Raw genomic sequence first — 26,185 nt, forward strand, 5'->3', positions numbered from 1 at the left:
AATGACAATATAGTCACAATTACTCCGTTTCAATTACAAAAAAGGCTCACCTGATACGTAACTTTAAACTGTACTGAACTGCAATTATAAAACGGTCAACATTTGAGTAATTTAAACCCAATTAATGTTTTAGAAATATGCTTTTCAAATTTTAAAAACATTTTCTGTCTATTTTTCTACTAGTCATCCGTAATTCTAATGATCTTGTTAGGTGTTATTTTTAACGGCATATGTTACATTTATTACCAGCTCTGCATAATTTGAAGTAATTAGAAAGTGTATGAGGCATGTGGATAATTTATTTTCTTATGGATTAGCGCATGGTTAGAGGTAGGCCTGCGACTAGCGGACGTCGTTCTTATGCACCTTGATTGTTGTTCAGCCAGTCTCGCAAATGCACCTGCATTTTCCCGTTTCCAGGTGCAAGTTCCTACTGCTTCCAAAATACCCATTAGAGGTTTGGTGTGTGCAGGAAAAATGCATTGCGGTATTGTATTTGAGGCGATAAAGCCGCCGTGTTTCCACAGTAACACAACTGTTTAAGCTTGTAAAACATAAACCACCCACAAAATAGCAGGTATAATGTCTATCCAGCCTTCTGCACGCTGCATGGGCATAGATGGGGCGACGCTTGCTATAGGTGAGCAAAACTTTAACATGCCGATAAGATAATCAAGTAACTCGCAAATGACTAAGGAACCCATCTCTTCCTTTTTCCTGATTTGTCCCCAGATTATAGTCTCATTTCTGATTGTACTTACTGTCTGGGTACCAAAAACAGGCAAAGAGACACGACATAAATGGGAGAGTCTGAACTTTCTTTTTTTTGGGGGGGGGGAGGGGGCCTCTTTACCTCCGACCCCGTTTACCATAGCGACGGAGACGCGTCACAGCTAGACGCATCCATTTACCATGTTCACTAAAAATCACGGCATTCTTTAAGAAATTACACTTAAATGTACACTGGCATTATATTTGCGTTGATTTACATTTTTGCACGGCATTTCAAAAAATTGATCCGTCAGTTTATCGGTAAACTAAGTAATCGTCTCCCTGGGTGAATACAATGGTACATATCCAGCTCCAGCTCCAGGACGAACATGGCGCCTGGTTGCTTAGTGCTGGTCATTTTAATCTCTATCTGATCAGGTTCGTCTCCTGTCCGTATCACAGCCCTACGTCCCTCGGAGCGCTCCGCTCGGTATCTGTCGGCACCATGTCGGATTCAGAGGAAGACAGCCGTGATCGGCAGCTGAAAGTCGTGCTGATCGGAGACGGAGCCTCGGGAAAGGTGGGAGATTTTCTGGTTTACGGAGAGGGCGCATCCGGTCAGGCAGCTCCGGCTACACGCCAGCCAGCTTTTAAATACTGACTATGTGGTTTAAATGTAGTACTTCCCCTCTTGTCGGTTCATTGACCCAATCTGTCCCCATGGGCGGTGTAAGTGCTGGGTGATGGTCAGCCTATGCCGAGACAGCTGTCTATTCTAGTTTGCGTTATGAATTATTAGTAACGTCGCGACGTTGTTTAGTTTAGTTTATAAGTATGTACACATATATATATGCACGTGAGATGTCATTGTGCGAGACATCCTCTAAGTGCTTCATTTAAAGCACTCCTAAGAACTCTGAAAGATGGACATACTATGGACACATTATGCGAAACCGGGTGTTTTTGTTTTGATCTCCACTACACATAGTAGTATATGCTGCAAAAATCAAATTAATTTAATTTAAACAAAAAATGTCCCAAATTCAACTTTATAGAAATGTTGTTGGAAGGGGGATGAAAATCGATTTGGAAAATGCATCCTTGTGTTTTGAAACAGGGATGCTGTTTATGATATGATATACGGTGTCGTTTTTTATGTTCTGTTGTTTTATTTTAGAATGATCTGATTATACGAATTAAATCGCTTTGTTGCATAGCGGGTTCCCCTGGTTACGGTTCAAAGGCGGCGCTTACATTTGGGGCGGGGTTTATGAAGGCGGTGTAACTCATTTGCGTATGTGACTCGTTAACCGCTGGTGATTCGGCATCATCGTGGATTGTCAGTCACCAACTTCAAACTGTTCACCATAAGGGATCAAACTGGATTTGCAGTGGGGTAAATAGCACCCACCTAACAAGGCCTTAAAAACTCACTTTTCCATCTTACTTGGCGGAGTCTCTTAACCTCGGGAATCCTTACAGTTATCGGCGCTCAGATTTTGGCCATTCACTCCAACCACTGCCGTGCGATAGCTCTCATGTTCCGGTGTTCTATCGACCAGTGCTACCTATCGAAACGTGCTACCGAGCCTTTCTGCGCATGTGCAATTCCACCGTTTTGGGATTAGGTTTAGGTTTTAGGGTTAGGGTTAGGGTTAGGGCTACTGATTAGCGCTACAGTTGCCTAACTCGACAAAGTAGCTCAACTCATCAGAACACCGGAAGCCTGTATTTAATGAATACTTACTTGGGGCAATATATAAAACCCAGCAAGTTTGGTATTATCGGTAATCAGAACATTTTCCCAGAAGGTGAATTCAATAACTAGCATGATTAGAGAGATTATAAACATTTATTCATTAAATGCGAAATCCACCTTATTTAAACAGAAAAATAATCAGCAAATCTCCATTAGTTAATATTTTAATATTCTATTTCTGTTGATGTTTATTTAAAGTAATTAAAGTAAGCAAGTAGTTATTTTTTAACCCCTGGTTCTTACGCCCCTGCATTAAAAAAAAGTTCTATGAAATTTCAAATCACAGGAGAATAAATAGCTCTGGAACTTCCCAGGAGCGTACAGGGGTTGCTCTCCCTGCAGATTTCGGAGCTAGGTGTGGCCATGCTATGTCCACATCGCATTCATAAAACATGCAATTTTACAAGCAGAGCCTGTCCCAGTTTCCAGTAAAACCGCTACCTCCATCACGTACGGCAAATAAGACATTGATTGGTAATGTGGTGAATCTTGCTGTTCATGTTACTTTCTTATTATGCACAGGATCTGAGGATTAACATCCTTAGTCCTCCTATTCTGACCCTTATTTATGTATGCATGCGCAGCACTAAGAGCAAACATGGTGAAAAACCTCCACCAAAGTCCCTGCTTGCAGATTTTTTTAAAGAATCTACCTGTTTTTATGATGATTCATTTCCTGTAACTTAAGTTGTTAACTTTGCAAAATTATTTTTTTAATGTTCACAAGAGGGAAGATTAAACCGTTAATTCGTTAGTTTTCCCAGTTGTAGCTAAACCGTAAAATTTTATCGGGTAATTAATGAATTATGATTTGTTTTAAAGTCATGGTTGGAGCATTGCTGACTGTCCCTAATTGAATCCCAGGTGAGTTTGGGGGAGGCAGTTACAGGGTGGCTCTCAGGAGGCGAACAGCAAGCCCTGCGAAGAAATTTGCACCAGTGCAGTGCATGCTGTTTACAGCAAAGTGGGCCGGTTGTCATGACGACCCCAAGCAGTTTCCTTCAGAATGAACCTCCAAACCCTCAGCGGATATGAATGCACTACTATGGCTTAAGTGCTTTTGGTTCTATTTAACCCCCACCCCTACTCATTTTTTTCCCCAAAAAACCCAAATGTAATGTTATTTAAACATAAGAAGAAATAAATGGCTTCAGTATGAGGATCTCTGTTTTTCCCTTTTCTCTTTAAACAGTGAATTAGTGGCGTGGATTCCTGACTGAGCGCGTACAGAAGCCCTCATTCTCGTTGGATAAATCCGCCCCCGTGCCCCCCCCCCCACCCCACCCCCCATCACTATGGTATCATCCTGGATTCATGCCAGGTGCCAGCTTGCCTCTGAATGATTTACCTGCCTGCATGTTTAAAAAAAATTAAATAAAACCCTGGTTGCTGATGTTTGAATAGGTACATTGATTGACGTTTGGCCTGGAACTACCCCCCCCACCACCACCACCCTTTTTCTGCTTCTTCAAATACAAATTTACTCAGCAAATTGCAATCGGATGAGTTTTTCTTGGAGCGGCCCACTGTTGTAATTCCCCTCGCGGCTGTCAATTCGCAGACACTGGGAAATATTTAACTTTCCCCCCCCTACCTGAAGTGGAACCTTCATTTAAAAAAGAAAATAAATAAAGCATAGTGGTAGTAGGAGTAACAACAGTGTGCCAAATGTATATGTGTACACTGTGTGTGTGTGTGTGTGTGTGTGTGTGTGTGTGTATACACACATATATATAAAAAGGGCACGTTTATACCGCACGTCGGGCTGCCGGAGGTGTAGCGGCGGGTGTCTGGGGGGCTGGGTCTCCCTGTAGTGACATGCCCTCACTCTCAGCCCATCTCCCTGCCGCCCCTAATGGCTTCCACAGCTCCTCGCTGTCACAGCACAGGTGACGCTAATGTTTTGCCAGCAGCAAGCGACTTCCACATCCCCCTCCTTGTTTGCTTTTTTTTTTTTCTTTTCTGTTCGTCCCTTTTCTGATCCTTTGACGATCCCCTCCCCTCCCCCGAGTTACCGTGCTGCTTACATGCCCAGGTTGCTGCAGAGCTACCGGAAAGCTGTGAAAATGGGGCAGTTAAGCCGATGCGAGCATGTGGGAATGATTTTTCTGTCTTATTCCCTTATTCCAGTATTGTTAATGATCATTTGTGCTACTAGAACCAAGATCAAGAAGCACTTTTCCCTGTTGTGTCGGGCACTTGGAGTCCCATACATGCCACTCTGTTCCCATCTTTTTAAAATTTTTTGTTTTAGGCCAGCTGGATGGCAGATGGCTGTCAGCCGACAGGCTCCCTGCCGCCTCTCCTTGGCACGGTCATCTTTTCCTGCCGCTCTTATGTATTTTTTTTTTTAAAAGGACCTTTTCAGGAATGGTTTTGCGGCTGCCTGTGCTTCGGAGGGCTCGCTGTCTCTCCGTCTCCAGTGCCCTCCTCTAAAATTAGCTCCCGCGTGCTGTACTTTCTCCCGCTAAACGTTTGTCTCATTTTATCCATGTCTCATCCATCAGGGCGAATTAAACTTGGCAGTACCGCTCCGCGCTGTGAATTCCCGAGCTTTTACAAATCAATCATGTCTCCTTCTCTCTTTTTCTTTCTTCGTTTTCTTTGTGTGTGTGTGTGTGTGTGTCTGTCTGTGGGTAATAGCCATGTGTCTGTTTTTCCCGCGGCTCTGCTGCCCATCTTGTCTGAGATGTGGTTATACGTAAGTCCCAGAGTGATCTGCTTCTCTTTATTCCAAAAGTGTGATTGACCCCCAATCATTTAGGGTGCGTGATAAGACGGAGACGGCGTTTCCCAACAGAATAACATTTATTCACTGGAGGAACCTTGATTTTGGACGTTTATGTGCACGTGTGTGTTTTTAAGGCTGGAATTTGGTGCTTACTGTCCTCTTTCAGACATCACTTGCCACCAGATTTGCTCAGGAGGCCTTTGGGAAGCAGTACAAGCAAACAATAGGACTGGACTTCTTTCTGAAGAGAATCACTCTGCCAGGTGAGATGCCTTTGGGAGGGGGGGTGCTTATTTTCGCACCTGCAGTAAGGGTCCCACACCGAGGGATCCTCACCCCAAGCTCCCCCCTTACTCAGTGGAACAAAAAGACACTAGAAGCTGTCAAGTTCATAGTAATGGAGAGGGAGTAAATGAACACGCCCAGAGAGGCAGTAATCTCAGCAGAGAATGTTCAGATTAAATGCTTTAACACTGCGGTGAGGATCTGTGATAGTGATGGACAGACGGTCCCTGGGCCAGTGAGGAGCTGAGCTGTCAGTCACAGACAAGGGAAAGTACCTGCCGGGCCGCGTGTAATGCTGACGATGCAGTTAGCAAGACGTGAAAAGTACATTTCATATAGCTTTATTGAAGTTAACGCACCTAGAAATATTTCAAGCTTCAGTCATTTTTAAAATTGAAATTGTGTAAACTTTCTCCGTAACATAAAAAAAAAAAACTTGAATTATTCTCCTCACTGTTGCTGACTAATTTGTTTCGTTTGTTTTTGAAGCATTTTCTTTCTGCTGAAAGTTGTTTTGGGAAAATGCTACTTTCCTTTTTAAGGGAATTTTGTGAAATTTGATAGCCTGTAAAGTATTGATTACATCGAGAATGAGATGGAAGTTTAATGCCATAAAATATTCTTAATGATCATTTCAAATGCTTGAGCCTCTCAGTATCAAAAAACATAATTAACTCTAATAAAAATTTGGTCACAAAAAAAATCATGATTAAAACAATATTTAAGGCATCCAACTTTTTTTCTCAAAAACTAAAAAGTAACATTGTATTCAAACAGAATGAAGTGATTGACTCATTTTAGTAATATCAAAATCTAATTTGCATGCAAAAAAATACAAAAACAATTTGAAACTTAAAAAATCTGGCCGTGTGAATGAATTTAAATAACATTTTAAGAAGAATAAAGCACATTGCGTTTGTATAATTCTGGTCATTAATTTTTAGATTGATAATTGTATACATCACATTTTGGAGTAATTTTCTGTGAAGATGTTTTGCCAGGAGAATTTTTTGTGACACACTGCCACATAAAACGAGGGTCTCTGTACACCATCCCATAATAGTCTGTTCTATTTGTCTGAGCTGTGAACCTATGAAGAGCAGTTTGTCTGAGTGTGTTTAATATGGGGCATGGCATTTAAATGTGCTGAGGGTGAACCGCAACACGTCCTGACACTGCAATTCTTACTGTGATGTATGTGCAGGGCTGTGGCTGCACATACATCCACAGCCCTGCACATCACGAACGTGGGAGAGGTGTGGTTATGTCCTTTACTACTTTATGCTGCAGTACAGCAAAATGGCTGCCCTTACGGCGCCCCCTACTGCTCAGGAACTCCAACTGCATCTCAAGTCTCATTTTCTGCTCTCTCTCTTTCTCTCTCTCTCTCTCTCTCTCTCTCTCACTCTTTCACTCTCTTTTCCCTCTCCCTCTGTGCTGCTGTCATTCTTTATCTCGGCCTCTGTCGATTAAAATACCATATTGGCAAACTCTCTGTTTGCCCCGCCCCCTCATTCAGCACAAGGCTGAGAAAATGAAATCACCATTGAAATCAGCCAGCCAGACAGAAAAGGCCAGGACTAGTGGAGGTACTGACCCCGAAAATGTGCGAGGACACGACAAGAGCCTGAGGAGTAGCATTGGGTGGCCGGGTGACTTAGTGGGTTAAGATTCTGTGCCTATGATTGGAAGGTTGCTGGTTCAAATCCTAGGATTGGCAGAGTGATTTCACCATTGGGTCTTGAGCAAGGTCCTTAAGCCGCAGTTGTTCCAGGAACTGGCTGACCTGCTTCATGAATGTAATAATGGAGTTCTGTGGATCAAGGAACAGTCCTGGCTTTCGGACAGTCAGCCTCAGATTGTGTTTAAAATAAATGCTGTGTGTGTGTGTGTGTGTGTGTGCTTTTGCGGTAACGAGGCAGATTCTTCTACTGTATAGTCTGCAGTCACTGACTGTGAACATGCACATTCTTGCGTCTCAGCGAGTAAAAATACCAACGTGTGCCCAGTCACTCAGGGCCCCCCGGATGGCCTCCCAGTAGGGGCCCAGGCTGTGCCCCAGTCATGGCTGTGTGGCCCCCACTTACAGCGAAGCATCACTTCCCCAGCCAGACGTACACTGTACACCCCCCTCCAAATTGAGGTCTCTCTTCCAACCAGTATAAACTCTGCAGTGTGCAGTCCTCCTGGTTTTTTTCCGTAGGAAGAAAATATTTATTTTGATTTGGTTTTGTGCCTCTCTCCTACAAATTGGGGAAGAAATCCTAAACGGATTCTGTTATTTTCTGTTTAATTATCATTATTTTTCTTAACACCACATATATTTTTTCTCCCTCTCATTCCTTGGCCATAACTGGGCTCCCTGCTACCTTTCCTTCATCCTGTCTTTTTTTGTTCCTCCTCTCCGTCCGCCCGCTCGAGCTGTTTAAATTACAGGGTAGGGGTATCCTTTCGTCCCCTGGCTTCTGCCCCTCAGATATTCTTGGCTGGGAGGAGGGAGGAGCCATGCCAGCGGTCAGGAGTCGAAGTAAAAGATTAATCTCGCATTTATTATTCCTAAACCCTGCTCATGAACCCTTTCCAAAACACGGACCTCCACTCTCTGAGCTAAATCAGCACACTTTTCTTAATTCAAAGAATGCTCTGAAAGTCTCAGAACATGGGGAATAAAGATTAAAATGCGTCCGACGTGGTACTTTCTATGCCCCTGAAGTGTAGGGTGTGTTGGGTATCCAGTTTCTAGGGCCGATAAAATTAACAATGTAAGCTGGATGCAAGCTTAAAAACCATCTTTGGCTGATTAATCTGTTCTTATCAGAAAGTCACCGAAACTAAATGCTTGAAACACTCGGGCATGTAAAGGATTAGCTCAGGAGCTGTGTAGCTTGATTAGTGTGCAACTGAGGAGATTTGCATGGTAGATTTGGGGGGAGGCTCAAGACTGGCAAAACAGAAAAGATGTAACCCGCCAAGAACTTCATTTATTAAGCTAGTGTTGGATAATTCACTGGATGGATGTTCACTGACTGTAGGAAACTTAATTCTGCTATTTGCACCTCTTTGATATGTGGCACTGTTACCGTTCTGCACCATTCTGGAAATACTGTGCCCTGGTGGTCTCACATGATTCTCTGTGGTGCATGTGTGTCTGTCTGAGTGTCTGTCTGCCTCTGTGTGTCTGTCAGTCTGTGTGTCTATCTGTGTAGATATAAGCTGTGAGAATCTGGCAGTCAGTGAAAGTGATTTTTTTCCTCTGTCCTCCCATCAGGCAACCTAAACGTCACACTGCAGGTCTGGGACATTGGGGGCCAATCCATTGGAGGGAAGATGCTGGACAAGTACATTTATGGAGCTCAGGTAGAGGTTCCAGCCCTGACTCTCCTTGGTGGCAGAAACGATCCCGGCCTGGTCTCTCTTTGGTGGAGGACACGGTCCCAGCCCGGCCTGGTCTCTCTGTGGTAGTGGACATGGTCCCAGCCCGGCCTGGTCTCTCTCTGGTAGTGGACACGGTCCCAGCCCGGCCTGGTCTCTCCGTGGTAGTGGACACGGTCCCAGCCCGGCCTGGTCTCTCCGTGGTAGTGGACACGGTCCCAGCCCGGCCTGGTCTCTCCGTGGTAGTGGACACGGTCCCAGCCCGGCCTGGTCTCTCCGTGGTAGTGGACACGGTCCCAGCCTGGCCTGGTCTCTCCGTGGTAGTGGACACGGTCCCAGACCGGCCTGCTCTCTCCGTGGTAGTGGACACGGTCCCAGCCTGGCCTGCTCTCTCCGTGGTAGTGGACACGGTCCCAGACCGGCCTGCTCTCTCCGTGGTAGTGGACACGGTCCCAGCCTGGCCTGGTCTCTCCGTGGTAGTGGACACGGTCCCAGCCCGGCCTGGTCTCTCTTTGGTAAAGGACACGGTTCCGGCCCAGCCTCTCTGTGGTAGTGGACATGGTCCCCACCAGGAGTCTCCATGGTAGGAGACGTGGTCCTAGCCCAGCTTTTCCATGTAAGCAGATGTGGTCCCGGTCTCTCCGTGATAGTTAACACAGCCCAGCCCGGCCTGGTCTCTCCGTGGTAGTGGACACGGTCCCAGACCGGCCTGCTCTCTCCGTGGTAGTGGACACGGTCCCAGCCTGGCCTGCTCTCTCCGTGGTAGTGGACACGGTCCCAGACCAGCCTGCTCTCTCCGTGGTAGTGGACACGGTCCCAGCCTGGCCTGGTCTCTCCGTGGTAGTGGACACGGTCCCAGCCCGGCCTGGTCTCTCTTTGGTAAAGGACACGGTTCCGGCCCAGCCTGGTCTCTCCGTGGTAGTGGACATGGTTCCAGCCCGGCCTGGTCTCTCCGTGGTAGTGGACACGGTCCCAGCCCAGCCTGGTCTCTCTTTGGTGGAGGACACGGTCCCAGCCCGGCCTGGTCTCTCCGTGGTAGTGGACACGGTCCCAGCCCGGCCTGGTCTCTCCGTGGTAGTGGACACGGTCCCAGCCCGGCCTGGTCTCTCTTTGGTAATGGACACGGTTCCGGCCCAGCCTCTCTGTGGTAGTGGACATGGTCCCCACCAGGAGTCTCCATGGTAGGAGACGTGGTCCTAGCCCAGCTTTTCCATATAAGCAGATGTGGTCCCGGTCTCTCCGTGATAGTTAACACAGCCCAGCCTGGCCTGGTCTCTCTTTGGTAGTGGACCTGGTCCCAGCCCAGCCTCTCTGTGGTATCGGATGGGGTCCCACCCTGGCCCCCCCAGGCCTCTGGGCCTCTCTGTGGGAATTCTCAACATTTTTGCTGCCACTCACCCACAATCTGTTAGCATCTCCATTAGGCTGCGGGGTTAATTACCTTTAATACTAATATTAGTGTAACATGACTCAGTGGGAGCGTCCAAGTTTACGAAGCAGCTGCTAACACAGCCTGTGTGCGTGTGTCAGACATGGGGGGTGGGGTGGGGGGGGGCATGATGTCTCTAATGTAATCTGTGACATCGGCACTGTTTGAGGAGATGTCCATATATAAATGTATTGTTGAGGGGGGGGGGGGACTGTACCCAGAGACTAAAATCTGACTGGGAGAAATGAACCCCCCCCACTGCCAAATCGGAGGCGATCTTAGTGGGAGCTCAGCCCTGGCATTTGGAGATAAGTCTCCTTTCCCGCATCTGTGAATAGCTGAGAAGCGGAGTGAGCGTCCCACTCGCACAGCTCAGGCCGGCTCCGGCAGTCTGTCCCCGCTTCTGCTCAGGGCGGCCCGTAATCGCTGTGTCCTGCCACACACTCTCGCAGAGGTGGTCCAGCTGGCTTTTGGAACAGCAGTGCCACCTACTGTCCAGTCACACAAGCCCTGGTTTGCAGCGTACGACTACGGACTGAATTCCACAGATCTCTGACTTTGAATAAACTCCCACGTATCCCTGCGGTTTTTATCTCATCACGTGTCTGATATTTGTCGTCGTATTTTCGTCTTACATTGTTTGTCATCATGACAGGGTGTCCTGCTGGTCTATGACATCACAAACTACCAGAGCTTCGAGAACCTGGAGGACTGGCTGGGGATGGTGAAGAAGGTCAACGAGGATTCCGACGTGCAGCCCGTCGTCGCTCTGGTTGGCAATAAGAGTGAGTCATGACCCCAGTGCCCCCCGGTGTCCTCAGCACCTCTGTCGCTTGCGATCGCCCCCTGTGACCCTGCTGGCATCCCGGCCTTCCTCACCTCATGTGGGGCCGAACAGTGAGCCATCTGGAACCTTCCGTGAGGAAGGCCGCCAGAGCACGTTAAAGCTCCCCCAGAAGAATGGGGCGGCTGAGGGGGGCGGCGGCCGCCTTGTTTTCTGTCAGCTCCAGGGGGCTCATGGGAGCACAGATCCTGCTGGTTTATTGGTCTGGAAGCAGAGGGGAGCACTGAGCTTCAGCCTGACACACTGATGCCTTTGTGCTGCCGTGGCGTCTTTGGGCACTCGTCACTCTCCCTGTGTGTGTGTGTGTGTGTGTGTGTGTGTGTGGATGGGCGTGTGTGTGTCTCACTGCATGCCCTGATGTCGGGCACATGCATAAACGTACATTCATGTGGTCAAATGGTATCCTGTTTGTTTGCTTGTGTTGCTGGAGAGATGCTCCTCATTTCAGGGCATATGGTAGAGGTGTTGTGGGTGGGGGGGGGCGGTTGTGCATCCTCTGGCTGCAGGTGAAGGTGGAGGAGTGCCGCAGAGGTTGGGGTCCGGGGTCCGGGTTTCCTCGTTCTGGCCTGGCAGTTTGGCAGACTGGATTTCCCAGGGCTCTGTCCCGCTGTAACGGGGGCTGTCCTCAGACCGGCACGTAAGGGGTGCCCCCCTCCCCATACTTTCCCATGGAGCGAGCTGAGGGGGTGGTATCTGCATAAGAAAAACACCATCCTGATTAATGCTCTCCGATTATTTTGGGAAATCTCTAATCCCCCCAGCATGTGCTCCCCCCGCTTGTGAAATGTCAGCAGGCCTTGTTCTCCCTGGTACTCCTGCCTATTGATCTCCCGTAAGAGCGAAGGGCCAAAGCGAGCGCCTGTTTCGGAACCTGGGCACGCGCAGGTCGTCGCCATAGCGGTACCTGGTGCTGGTGTCTCCCTTGGCCTAACCCTGCCCCCCCCCCCACCACCCAGCCTCTTGTGCTGAATAATGGCACCTCCCAGAACAATTGGGAGAGGAAAGCAGTACAAGGTTTTACTGAAAACACACACAGAGTGGTCATTAAAAGTAAGGCAGGATTGATGTCTGTGAGTTATACAGCTGACCCTCACTATCCAATATCAGTGCTTAAAATACAGGCCACTGGTAAAATAATCACAGGCACGATGGGATATGCTGGGGAAATCACCTCCTTTGTCAGTCTCACTTCAACAGACATGTCTGTGTAACACCCTCATGGCCAGAATGATTCTGTAATGCTTTAAACACACACACACACACACACACAGACACACACACACACACACAGTTTCGTAATTATATCTTTGTGGGGGCTCTCCATTTATTTCTATGGGGAAAACTCTAATCCCAACATGACAACCTTAACCCTACCCAGCCCTAACCTTAACCATAAGTAACCAAGCTAAATGAGACATTTGGCATTTTTACTGCTCTGCCCCTCCCTGCCACCCGCTCTGCCTGGTGTCCTCCCTGCAGGCCCAGCGCAGCTCTTTATCGGTACCTGGCCCCCCCTTCACTCTCTGCCACGCTCCTCTGGCTTTTGTGTGTATTGAATAGTATGTTTTGGACAGTGTCCTTTAACAGTTACTAAGACGCTCACCTTGGAGCAGGACATGTGCAGTACCGCCATGCTGTTCTTAACGGACTCTCCGGGGGGGGGGGGGTTGTTATATGGTGTCTATGGCGACCACTCTGACCACGGCATGTCACAGTGCATTAGGGCTGCACGATACTGCAGATGTTTTAAAAAATGTTTACCATCGCTGGTTAAAAACATAAGAAATTTACAAACGAGAGGAGGCCATTCGGCCCATCAAGCTCATTTGGGGAGAACTTAACTAATAGCTCAGAGTTGTTAAGTTAATCGTAGCACCACCTCCCTTGACTTAAACTCCACACACCTAGAGATATAACCCAACATCCTATTGGCCTTTTTAATTGCTTCCCCACACTGGTCAGAGTGGGACATGGAAGCATCAATATACACACCGAGGTCTTTCTCATAGGCGTCATTTCTGCATGAGCCAATCATAAATCATATTCATTCTTGCTGTTTAAATCACTCATAGAAGTGTTTGTGAGAAATGTGTTTTGAAATCTTTGCTTTATAAAAATTGCAATGTTAGTCGCAAAAAAAAAAAAAAGAAAATCCCATCACATGTATAACGGCACAGACGTCCCTCTAACCTTCTGCCTTAGAAATTGTCAGAACCACTGCCATTAATTTCACAGGCGGTTTTCCTAGACTCTTTTCCAAAAGTCATGGCTGTTGAGTCTCTTCTGGAATGCTGTCAGGTGACTAAGGAACACTCTACTTAAAATATGCTGTATTTTAATGTTTTTTTGTGAGATTGTTGGGTATTTTTTTTTTTTCGAGAATCTAATCAGAAAGAATATTTAATATACTGAAGTATCTATGTCCACTTGTGTGGGTCTCGTGTTTATAGGTTTCTCGCGATGCGGCCCCCCCGGGCTGGTGTCACGCTCCCTGGGCCCAGAGGTGTTACCCATGCTGAGCCGAAACTGGGGGGCCGCACTGTTATCGCCTCATCGCAAACGGGTCGTCCGAAAGCCAGCTGCGCCCCACAAGTAGAACATGTCTTTCCTTGTGGGTGGGGGCAGGGGGGGGGGGGTGTCCATTGACATGTTCTCCTCTGAGTTTAAACAGCAACACACCCAGCCCCCCTGTCAGGGTCCCTGAAGCATCCATCACTGGTTGCCCAGACCCTTATTTGGTCTGACTTAAATGGGTTCAGTTCTCTTAACCTCAGGCCATTACTCAGGGCCCAGAGCCTGCCTTCGCTGTCAGGGGAAGCGTTTCCCACCGCAGATAAAGTCGTCCTTCTGCACTTTGCGTGGAACCCCCCCCACCCCGTGGGGTGTCCCTGCGGCCTGCGAGGAGCCCAGGCAGTCCCGCGCACTCCCCCGTCACCCTTGGTTCGGCCCGCTTGAAACCGTAGACGCTGTTTTCATGTTGCCGGGCTCTCATAGCGGGTCTCTGCCACCAGCATTGTTCTGGGGAATTTGCCCACTTGGCCGGACTGACAGAGGAGGTTTAAATGCCCCCCCCCCCCCAGCGTGTATATCTGCCATGCTTCCTGTCTGCTCAGTGTCGCCTGCACATTTCTTAATCCAGAGATGCTAATAATCCCGGAGCCTTGAGAGCTCAATGTGCTTCTGTTTTTGGTCTTGCTCAGAAATGTTTTCCCTGGCATGACCCCTCATAGCTTGGTCTTCTTATAACAAACTAGGAGCTTTTAATTGCCCTCGGGGGGACAGTAAGGCCACAATAGACATGTGGTGGACAAAGGCGAGGCCAGGGGATGGGCTGATCCAGCTATAAAGGGGAGACTCTCACGTCAGCAGCGGCCGCGCGCTCTGTGGCCAGAGGAACCGCCACCCGACTCTCTCTCCAGTGTGTGACGGCAGGGGCCTTTATGCACTCATTGCTTTATTTGTTTTGGGGCAAGCCGTTTGGCAAAAAAAAAAAAAACATAAATAAAATATTCGGTCCATGTCGGGCGCCCCATGTGGTCAGTGAAGGTATGGCATACTTGTGTGTTGCCGGCCATAAGCATGCATAGACACAGCTGCAGCTCCTCACTTAGTCGGCATATACAGCACTTCTGGCACTAATTAGCAGTGTGAGTGGGGGCAAAAGAGCGGCCCATAGTCAGAGGCTAAACGCGCTTAGCCGTGTTAGCCATCAGCCAGCTATGGTTTGACAGGTTCCTGCCGCGTTCACGCCTGGACCGTAGATCGCACACGCCCTTCCCCTTCACCCCGTCATCTGAGCCATGGCAAGATGGCTCACCCATTTGAAAAAAGAATGGGTTTGAGGGTTACCCGCAGGCCACCAGGGCGGCACCGAGGGGCACCCGGATGATTGGGGAGAAGCGCTCAAGATGGACACGCTTCTCGGGGAGGTTAAGTGCCGATGGAAAATGGCTGCCCCCGCAGGCGGCCGGTAGCCCGTCCCTCTCTGATTCCCTGGTGTACAGTAATGCTGAATGTCCTCATTCATTTAGCCATCCATAAAGCAAATATTGTTGCACATGTAGCGGATAATGAATCTTGTGATGCCTTCTTGTGTGGTATGTTCCAGCTCATTACTCCTGCACAGACACCTGCCCCGACCAACCGCTGTCTGGAAGCGTCATTACGTACGGCCTGGCCGCTGCTCCTCCCCGTCACTACAGAACATTGATCGGCAGGAATGCCCCCGTCCTCGGGTTGAAGCTGCCCCCCCCCCCCCCATTGGTGTGTTTATTTTCTGAAGAGCTGCCTGGAGAATTACAGCAGGACGGCATGCTCTCGGGGCACGTCCCGCGTCGGGGTTGGGTAACCGCCAGCAATGTGGCTCTCCTGCAGCCCCCCGCTCCTCCAAATGTGCATCTATTTACATGGACAGCTTGTTTTCCCACAGTGCATTTCATCTATGAAAAAACACTGGGTGCTCAACATTTAATCTGATTAATGGTATTGGAGGTGGCGGTTTTGGAAGGCAGATGAAAAATGGCTGTTCTACGGTAAAAGCCCACTGAAAGGCAGGTTTACTGATCTTTCAGAGGCCTGTTCCTTTTCAGAGCGTAAGGCTTCCCTTGTCAGAGGTGGCCAGTAAGCTGCATCCCCATTGGCTGGGCAGGGTAGAGCCGGCAGGATGTGTCCATCAACATGGCGCCGGTCTGATTGGCCTTTAGCTTAGCATCGATGTTTAAAGCAGAGACCTGACTGCTGTCCCTCAGCTGGCAGCGTGTGGGACGTCCCATAAACGTCCACTCTGCTTACCCATGACGGGAGGTTGGCACCTTCTGTGAGCCTCTCGCTCTGTCTGCTTCACCAGGCCTGGGATCTACCATCTGGCGGGGTGGGGGGGGGGGGCAGCGGTATACAGGAGCTGTGGGGGCCCTCAGGCGATGGTGTTACTCCCCTCTGCTTAGCCCCTGTCGGCCTGTTACTGCTTTATTTGCCCTCGCAGGAGGAGAGGGGGGCACACGAGGGCTTTTACAGGCCTGGTGAGAGTATCCTGTGTGCGTTTATGTGTGTGTGTGCATGTGTGTGTGTGCATGTGTGTGTGTGCGCCGCTGGAGAGATGAGCTGTGATCCACGGGCTGTTGACAGAACACTTCTGCCCATGAGGAAGCGGAGTCCCCCCACAGCCCGGCCCGTGTCAGGCCACCCGAGTCGGGCCACCGCCGCACAAAGGCCGCTCTGTCTCCCCAACGCCGGGCCGGGCCGCTGATGTCATCAGGGCGCGCTGGCTGACGGCGCGAGAGAAGACGGAGCGCGACAGCATGAGGTCAGCGATTTGACAAAGGCTTTGCCTTGTCTCAATGAACTGACTTTATTGTTTATAAATAGAGTATTATTAAGAAATATTACAAAATAAGGCATATAGGACTTAAAATCTACAAGAGTAGACAGGTGTTATTGGCAGAATGTTTTATGAACATAGTGTTCTGGCTGCTGTAATAATATTTTGGGCCTTTATAATGAGGGTCATTAGAATTCAGGGATCGTGCGTAAGATCTGGGACTTCCAACTGAAGGTGTCCATTCCGTGCCTGCGTGTCCCCCAAGAATGAATAAAATAAAATGGGACTGTCACTAAACTGAGAAACCAAGTTGGTTTGTTAGTATGAATCAGTATCTTTGTTTGCCACTTACTTTCTAAATTTGAAAGCACCTTTTCATAACAGCAGTTTTTTTAGCCAGATGTAACATGCATTATGAGTAGGATTTAATAATTACATCGTGTACTGGCTACAAGGTAGCGATTTTAAAAATTGTTGAATTATTGCATGCAGATGGTGCTCAAGATGGTGAAGGTGCTGTTTGTACTGTGAGGCATATTAATTGTATGACCATTAAATTGAAAGGTGCCATATTTGGCTTAGCTGGGCCTCAAACTCAGCCCCTACTGTCACTGCTGTGTTTGTGCTTGCACACCAGCCTTTTTCATCAGTCTTTTCCCGTAACTCTCCCACGGGGAGAGACCCAGCTCTCTCTGAGCTCTCGCCAGAGCTCTGGGGTTTCAGTCTGAGGGCAGGGGATGGTGAAGGTCTATGAAAGGGGAACTGGGTTCGCCGCCTTCCCAGAAGCACAGGGGCAGAGGGGCACACCCCCTACCCCAGCTGAGCCCAGCAGTGAGGTCACACAGCAGGCAGACAAGCCGCCCAAAGGGGTCTCATGGGTTTCATTTTAAAAGAAAGAGAGAAGAAATAACATCAGCCCCCTCCCTATTCCATCAGCCCCCTTGCCAACTGTAGCTCAGCTTAAGCAAGGCTGGCGGCAATTAACTGTGTTATGTCAAACGTGTTCCCTGGCAGTTACTCGCTCCGTTAAATATTACACTCCAGCCGAAGAACAGCGTTTACAGTACGTCTCAAAAAGGCGAAACGGCCGGGACCACACAGCAATCGCGGCCCGGACCGGACCGCACCGGGGACCCAAATGGACCCGTGGCTGTGTAGGAAAATCAAACGTGTATTAAGCAGTCTGTACTAAACTGGACATGAGCCGCCTTAGCATTAGATTAACTACCTGAAATTATGCAAGTCTGCTTCAAAACTCGAACACTAAAACTGCATATTAAACCGTCTGCAAATTAAATCGTTGATTTGTTGAAGTTATTGCGCATATTTCCCGAAATACATTCATTAGATGCGCTTTAATTAAGTTTAAAAATATTAAAAACCCATAAGGTCCAAGCATGATGGAAAAAAACTGCATTTGTTTTGCCGACGCAAATTTATTATAAAATATGATTACGGGTGCAAGCTTTAACGGTCCAGTTTGAGTTTATAACGCATGATGTCAGCGTTTCGGTTCATCAGATACACGCACAGAAGAAGCCGTTCAGATGTGGGTTCGCGGTGTAAACGCACACCAACCCGCGTACGGAGGGCTGCTCATTCCTGCGTGTTTCTGGGTCTGACGTGTCGTGGTGCATAGTGGCCGATCACAGGGGAAAAAAGATTTTTCTGGATCTTCGTTTCCTTTCCCCCATTTTTATTCCAACCCCGAGGTGAAGTATGGCTGCGCAGGCTCCGATTTTGGGGCGGCACGAATAATCCGTCATGCCGTCCGTGCAGGCATGTGCAGCCCTAAACAGTGTATTTAGTGTTTGCGCCCCCATCCTGGGCGTGTGCAACGTGCTGCACAGGTTTGTCAGCGCTGAGGGAAACCAGGTCGACTCAGATCACTTTTACCCGATAACTGGGAAACTGCTGGAGCTAGATTAATGAAAAAAGCGACGATTACATAAACTGAAGAAAAGGAGCGAAACCTATAATCTATGGAGGGATTAGTGTGTTATAGCGAGGAGTTCCGGTGCAGCGGGGTCTTTTAGATACGCTGTCCTGGGAGTTTCTGCCCTGACAGGGGTTTAGGACTCTTAGTGTGGGCAGTTAATTTTGGGATGTATGTGCATGTGTAAATTCCAGGAGGGGACAAGCCATTGTGCTTTTAAAATTGGGTTTCTAATTAAATTACTGAATTACTGATGTACACTTGTGGTGTGTAGTTTAAAAGAGTAGTTATTCAAGGTTAACGTCCTATTTTCACAGACGAATACGAATGTATTAAAGTTATGATGGTGAGTGATCAGATCACTGGCGAATAAGCCCCTGCATCCTCTCTGAGGTAATTCTACTCCACTCTGCAGCCAGCCGCCATCATCATTGTCTCACCGCCTTTTGTCCCACATTTTGGCCGGGCCCAAAGTTGGATTTTTAAAACATAAAATGAAGTACCATTAAATGCTTTAGTGTCTCCTGGATGGCTGTGAATGGCTTCTTCTCCCCCCATTGTTAGTGGCATGGATGTTGTTTCGTCAGGTGTGCCGCTATGGACACCAGAGCGGTGGTGTTGGGTTTCTGCCCACCAAGTCATGTCATAGTGCGTATAATGGGCCCGCGATACGTTCACTTCCCTCTGCTGTCCTAAGTGTGTATTTACCTCAGTGTTTCACTGCTGGGGGGTTAGGTATCATTGTGCAGGTGTACATTACACATCTGCCAGCTCCCACAAAGCGTCCTTTTGAGTGGACCGGACCAAAGAGTGGATTATAATCTGCAGGATGCCTCATCAGAATGTGTTCTCTTTTAATATGAGCCAAGTTTTAATCAGGTCTTCACCCTGGAGGATGGAATGGTCAAACTGCTGTCTTATTTCCAATGGAGATGGAGATATGTGTCTCTGGATGATTGCTCCGTGTGTGTGTGTGTGTGTGTGTGTGTGTGCTCTCCTGCCCATGTGTGTGTGTGTGTGTGTGTGTGCTCTCCTGCCCATGTGTGTGTGTGTATGTGTGTGCTCTCCTGCCTGTCTGTGTGCGTGTGTGTGTGCGTGCTCTCCTGCCTGTCTGTGTGTGTGTGTGTGCGTGTGTGTGTGTGCATGCTCTCCTGCCTGTCTGTGTGTGTGTGTGTGCTCTCCTGCCAGTCTGTGTGTGTGTGTGTGTGCGTGTGTGTGTGTGCTCTCCTGCCAGTCTCTGTGTGTGTGTGTGTGTGTGCATGCTCTCCTGCCTGTCTGTGTGTGTGTGTGCGCTCTCCTGCCAGTCTGTGTGTGCGTGTGTGTGTTCATGCTCTCCTGCCCGTCTGTGTGTGTCCTCCCGCACAGCGCTTCCAGGGAGAGCCCCCTAATGCTTTGGTTGAGGCTTCTAATGGCAGAAGGTTTACGTTACCGCTCCCCCCTGCCACGCCGGCAGCCCCCCCGCCCCGTCTGGCTATCGGCCCTGGCAGGTGATGAATGCCTTGTGCCAAGTGTGCAGGATCTAAAGGATTAGCCGTGTTTACGTCTGGTAGCACATGGAGTAACTCTGCTCTTAATTGCGGGGATAAATAGGAACCCCCCCCCCTCCCCACCCTGGCTGAAGTGCCAGGTTTACCCGTAGTGTGAGAAGCAGACACGCTGGAGGTGTGGGTCAGGGTGCATTGTGGGTACATGTTTCTACAGGCACTGAGGCTATCAGCTTTATGGATCCTATGTAAATAGGACTGGTATATTTTCCCAGTGCTTTAATACCTTTTTGGGGGGTGCTCTGATTTTAGATTGTCCACGAGTCTCCCATCTAGTGTGGGTGAGGGGTGGGGGGGCTCCCTACCTCCGTCCCTCCCCAGCCTGAATTGCAGCACCCTCATGTGCTCGGTGTGTCCGCTTTGGATGCTACTACAATCCCGGTGACCCCATGCTGACCTCTTCTGGTGACCCCGGGATGACCTCCCCGGGTGACTTCACCTCTTGGAAGCAGAGAAACAGGCGTGTGCACTGACCGTCAGGGCTCTAGGGCAGATGGGAAGGGCCTGTGGAAGTTGCCTGGCAGAGAGACTTTTTGGGGTTTGGGGGCTGCTAGGGTAGCCGTTCCTGGGGCGCCTGGGGGAGCCAGATGTGGACGGAGCAGTGTGGGGACCTGCCGGTGCTCACTGGGCCTCATCTGCACATCCCTGCAGCTGACCTGGAGCACATGCGGACCGTCAAGGCGGACCGGCACCAGCGCTTCTGCCAGGAGAACGGGACCCTCAGCCTCTTCGTCTCTGCCAAGACCGGTGACTCGGTGGGTAGGCGTCAGCGTGTGGGCTATGGGGGGGGGACTGCTGTATGGAAAGTGAGCAGGCAGCTTATCCTGCCGCTCTGTAATTCTGCCCTCCCTCTTGTCCCCAAGGTGTCCCTCTGCTTCCAGCGGGTGGCGGCGGACATCCTGGGTGTGAAGCTCACCAAGGCCGAGATGGAGCAGTCTCAGGTGAGGGAGGCTGCCTTCAATGCCCCCCCCCCAATAATGGGGAGTACTCCAAGCCCTGCTGCCAGGCTGGGAGGGTGATGCACAGATGGGCTGTGAAAAGCAGCAGGTTAATGGTGCAAGAATGTGCAAGTGTAGCCTTTGGGGTTCCAGTGCCCCCCCCTCACCCCACTATTACCAGGCTGGGGGGTGGCTGGTTTGAAACGATAAGATTAGAGCTTGTTCCTGAATAGCTATTAATCCTGCCTGTGATATGACTTGGTGGAGACAAGCTGACTGGGGAGATTCTGAGGGGGGTGAATTGGGGATGACCCTTTCCTGGAGGCGTGGGGGCAGCCCAGGTGACGGATAATCCTCACGCCGACACGGCACCCAGTTCCCCTCTTATCAGCACACCCCCCCCCCAATAAAGACCTCCATCATCACTGGCTACCCATCAGCTTCCTCGCCCCCCCCGCGCGCTTGGGCGAAGTGGTCAGATCCAAGCCAAACAAATAGCAAGCAGCCGAGGGCTCTGATTTACGGCGCGGCGGAATGCGAGGTGTGACACGGGCGCGGTGGCGCCGTGATGGAGACCATGTGAGGCGTGATGGATCCCCGGCGGAGTGTGTCCGCTAATGTAAATATCAGGCTAGGCTAATTACGCTACATTAGCCGGCAGGGAGGACCCATAGTGGATGCTGCTGTAGCTTTCCGGTGGTGGGGGCGGGGGGCATCTCCACTCGGCCGGCCTCCTGGCGCCGAGCGTCTTTTTGGTGAGCTCAGGGGGGGGGCTCAGAGTCATTTTGCGCAAGGAGTTTAAATACTCCTGCGGGTCTGTTCCCCCCCCCCAGCTCGGTGTACCCAGAGCAGATGGTGACAGGGGTTAATTAGCTGCCATGCCAGAGCAGGGGAATCTTGTCTCCCCATGGCAAAGGGAGGGGGGCAGGTGACCTTTGTTAACACTCCTGACTCAGAGGGCCCTACATGCACCCCCCCCAGATAAGACGGTCCTGAGGTCTCCCTCCATCTTGGTCTGCCGTCGGCCTGATAAGATAGTGGGGGAGCTGAACAGTCAAGACTCACGCATGACGTATGGGGGACGCGGGGTGGGGCACTTGTTTATCCCCAGGGGGGGCGGGCTAGCCAACGATGCTATGCGGGGGGGGGGGGGCGTCCACCATTTTGGCCCGGTCTCCTGGTACTGGGTCTCGGGGAGAGTGAGCAGCCAGACCTATTATATACCCAGGCAACCTTTATTTTTATAGCGTGAGTTCTGCCCTTTACAGACAAGCACCATGATGTCTTCTCCAGACGACCTCTCCGGGATCATGCTGTCAGCCGGGTCTCCTCTGCCTTCAGTTCATTTGCACTCTCCCTGTCCTTTTAGTTAAAGTTGTTCTCTTGGTCTCATTTCATGCTTAATTTCTCTCATTCTTGTCTCTCAACTCCTGTCTGCCCCCCCCCCCTATTTCTGCCTTTCATCCTCTCACTTTCCCTTTCTCTCTGTGGGTGTCCCATATCCATTCTCCCTGTTCTCCATCTCTCTTTTCCTCCTGTCTTCCTCTCTCCATGTCTCTCCTTTTCTTCCCGCCCGTTGCGTCTCTTCCGCCGGACTTGACGCCATCCGGCTCCGTTGTCAGAAAGTCGTTCGGGCGGAGTTGGTGGACTATCCCCACGACGAAGACCCCAGTAGACAGGAGGCCAATCACAGCAAAGTGTGCTGTGTTCAGTAGTCAAAGCAGGTGGGGAGGGACTTCGAGTCAAACCAGCAAATGTGTTTAGAAGTAGCCTTCGATCTGTTTTGATGGTCAGTTTCTCTCAGATGCCTCTTGTTTCTGGGAGTGACTGTGTCGCCCTTGTCCCCCCTGGTCAGCATTTGAAAGACCGTAGTCACCTCCTGATTCGTGCTACTGTTTCACAGTGAATGTAAAAAGCTGACTTGGGCCTCCATGTTGCTTTTTAAAAAACTGCCACGTTTCACGTCGACATATGAGCTCTGTTCGACCTTTTTAGTTATAAAGTTAAAGTTAGTTCCTAGTCCTTAATTATGCTATTTGTGGGCCATATTATTTATAGTTGTACAAGACGTTTACTCTACATGTGCATGTCATATAGATCATCATTAATCATCATGAAAATCATTATCATCAATCATCTTCATTTTGCTTTTTTTATTTTATTAATGTTCATTCTTTGTCAGTTGTGTATTTAGTGTGGGCTGCTGGGAATGAATGGGGCAGTAATTTAAATCCCTGGATGGTCATATGTCACTGAGTGGATATTTCTCCTGAACAAGAGGGGCAAACTTGCCTCTTCAAAGTCACATGACAGTTTTGCGGTGGGGGCCTTACTGCCCCGGGTGTGTAATGCAGCGTCTCCTCTGTCTGTGTGTGTCTGTGTGTGTGGGTCTCTCTCTCTCTCTTTCTCTCTGTCTGTGTGTGTCTCTCTCTATGTGTCACTTTCTTTCTGTCTGTCTGTGTCTCTCTCTGTCTGTGTGTGTCTTTGTCTCTTTATGTCACTCTCTGTCTGTGTCTCTATCTCATTCTGTCTGTCTGTCTGTGTCTTTCTCTATGTGTCACTCTTTCTGTCTGTCTGTTTCTCTGTCTATCCGTGCATCTCTCTCTCTGTCACTCTCTGTCTGTGTCTTTCCCTGTGTGGGTGTGTCTTGTCTCTGTCTGTGGGTGTGTCTGTCTGTCTGTGTCTCGCTCTCTCTGTATGTGTGTGTCTGTCTCTGTCTGCCCCTCTGTCTCTGTGTCTGTCTGTCTCTGTCTCTCTCTGTCTGTGTGTTTGTGTCTGTCTGTCTGTGTCTCGCTCTCTCTGTATGTGTCTGTCTGTCTCTGTCTGCCCCTCTGTCTTTGTGTCTGTCTGTCTCTCTCTCTGTCTGTGTGTTTGTGTCTGTCTGTCTGTGTCTCTCTCTTTGTGTCTGCAGCACGTGGTGAAGGCCGACATTGTGAACTACAGTCAGGAGCCCGTCACTCGGACAGTGAACCCCCCACGCAGCTCCATGTGTGCGGTGCAGTGAGTCCCCCAGCCCAACCAGGCCTCAGAAAAGTGACTACAGAAGAAGCCCCCCTGGCCCCAACTCTGCAAGAGGACAAAGGGGGGGGGGGGGACAACAGGAAGGAGAGCTGTCTACAATGTCCTGCTCTCTGCGGTGTCTACACACACACACACACGTTTACGCAGTCCTGCCTGCCTCTGTCTACAGTGTCCACACATACGTACACACACAGTGTGATGCGCAAATGTGTGACTGCCCACACCAGTCTGCTGTTTAGAGCCTGACGTGCTCTTTCTCTGGCTCGTGATTTCGGCTGTTTGACACCAGTACTCTGTATATATGTAAGAATTTCTTTCTCTTCTGATATATGAATCATGTAAACGTGGATACACTCTGTCCTTATGGTGTTACCCAGGCAACCATGCCTAATATTTTGGGCAACCTGTTTGTTGCTGGTACTGTGCACGTTTTAAGTGTGGTCATTATCTCAGAGACGAGTCATTGCCTGTCTTTTCAATAAAATGAAATCAAGTGTTTTTTGTTGCTGAAAGACACAATCGATTTTACATCACTGTGGTAAATATTTCACTTGTAAGGGACCAAGCGTTGCTTGCTTTACTTTGATGCTGTCTGGCTTAAATGTCTGGTATTTAAACTTAATACCAAAAAAGTTTTCTTTTCCTTTCAATTTTAGTCATGAGTTTATCCATTGTCTAGGACCACCGTGAATAAGAATTAAAACAAACATTAAGAAATATATAATGTTTTATAGTCCTCTCTCTGTATGAGCACGGGTAGTCCTGTGTGCTGCAGACCTAGTTGTCCCCCGGGAGGCGTTTTACAGTATTATTTCACGTGATGAGCCTTGAGAGCCTGAGCTGCAGACGGACTGCGCAGCTGTGACGTGCCCCCAGGTGCTGCCATGGAGAAATGCGTTTGTCACAGCCGGACCCTTATATGGACTTCTGACGTCATGATAGAGGAAGGGTGTTGTGTAGCAAGAACAGAGAGGGAGAGAGCAGGTAGATTGCATATCAACTTTAGTAACTCATGTAATGCTCATTTTTAAATCTGCCGAATCCTGTGGTTTTCTGGGATAAATGTAATAAATACATAACCGTTGATGACGTATAATTGATATATAGTTATTGAATGTATTGTTTTGGGACAATCTGATATTATTTTCAAGAAGTAAATTTTGGTCCATTGTGTGTTTTAGGCATAAAATATATATTTCTAAATGATGTTATGCCATTTTAAAGTGCTTCAGTCGTATTTCCAATCTCATTTTTCACCTGTTTAACTTGGATAAACGGATTTGTGTAATCGGACGAATCCCACCCCTGTATGACGAAACACTGAAATGTACGTTAAAATGTTACTGCGTTTAATTGTAATGAGATTAAAATGTTTCATTCAGCACGTCGCTCGTGTGGATGTTTTAACGTAGGGCTTCCCAACCTTATGATGGCTGCGGACTGGTTTATGTTGTACAGAAAATTCACAGACCTGGTTCCGTATTCACAAAAGATCTTAGGGCTAAAATTAACTCCTAACTTAACGATTTAGGAAAAACTCTTAAAAATTTTTTTGAGTAAGAGCAATTCACGGACCCCCATAGCCCTAAAAGTAGCATCTACGGCTGGCAGAAGTAAAAAGTAGTCGAGAGGACAACAAAGTCACTGAGACAGATTCAAAAACCGTCGCAAAACGGCTGCTGTCAATCCACGTCGCAATGTCTTGGAATCATTAAACGAACGCTGAATTACTTAAATAATACCACCTCAATCAGGAGGGAATAATCATATTGTTGTGGAGCTTGCGAAGGATGCAATAACATCTTTAACAAACCGAAACAACCCAATCATATATACAGTGGAGACCGCTTGCAGTGATCATTATAACCCATTTTTTAAAATTTATGTCTCCGGTAGATTACCAGCTAATTGACATTTATTACACCAATATAAAGTAATAAAACGGACATCGCCGCTATATACTGAATTTTATTGACTCAGTCGTTCAAAATACAGTACAGCTGTCCCAAAATTTAGCTCTTCAAATGACTGAACTGTGTATGAATCAAATAGGCCTACGCTATAATACAGTACAGTAGTTTCGTTGCTGCTTCTCGTTGGCTCGGTTTTGCCAGTTTATCATAACCTTTGATGAGTCCAGATTTGTCATCATGTTTTATACGCGCGCAGCAAACGGGTTACTGCAAGGCAAAACAGGGTGATCAAATTAAAGTAAAAAAAAAACGTTTAAATTTTTTCCCATATGTTGTCATATTTAAAAAGACCGGAAATGAACACTGTATGCAAACTGCTTGATTA

At 48.6% G+C, this 26,185-nt stretch overlaps 1 protein-coding gene across 2 annotated transcripts; it reads left to right on the forward strand.

Annotated features, from left to right (window-relative positions):
- Window positions 1–894: 894 nt before the first annotated feature.
- On the forward strand, window positions 895–25,271 carry rab28 (RAB28, member RAS oncogene family). 2 transcript variants are annotated; one of them, XM_023822750.2, is made up of 8 exons: window positions 895–1,291; window positions 5,368–5,464; window positions 8,755–8,843; window positions 10,943–11,072; window positions 20,580–20,683; window positions 20,792–20,869; window positions 22,489–22,590; window positions 23,778–25,271. In XM_023822750.2, exons 1-7 carry the CDS (start codon window positions 1,067–1,069, stop codon window positions 22,579–22,581), a joined length of 816 nt encoding a protein of 271 aa, XP_023678518.1. In that variant the 5' UTR covers window positions 895–1,066; the 3' UTR covers window positions 22,582–22,590; window positions 23,778–25,271. The 2 variants fall into 2 exon arrangements, with proteins under 2 accessions (XP_023678518.1, XP_023678517.1); XM_023822749.2 differs by lacking the exon at window positions 22,489–22,590 and having other exon boundaries at window positions 901–1,291.
- The last annotated feature ends 914 nt before the right edge of the window (window positions 25,272–26,185 follow it).

The sequence above is a fragment of the Paramormyrops kingsleyae genome, chromosome 12, assembly GCF_048594095.1.
Source record: "Paramormyrops kingsleyae isolate MSU_618 chromosome 12, PKINGS_0.4, whole genome shotgun sequence".
NCBI classification, from domain to species: domain Eukaryota; kingdom Metazoa; phylum Chordata; class Actinopteri; order Osteoglossiformes; family Mormyridae; genus Paramormyrops; species Paramormyrops kingsleyae.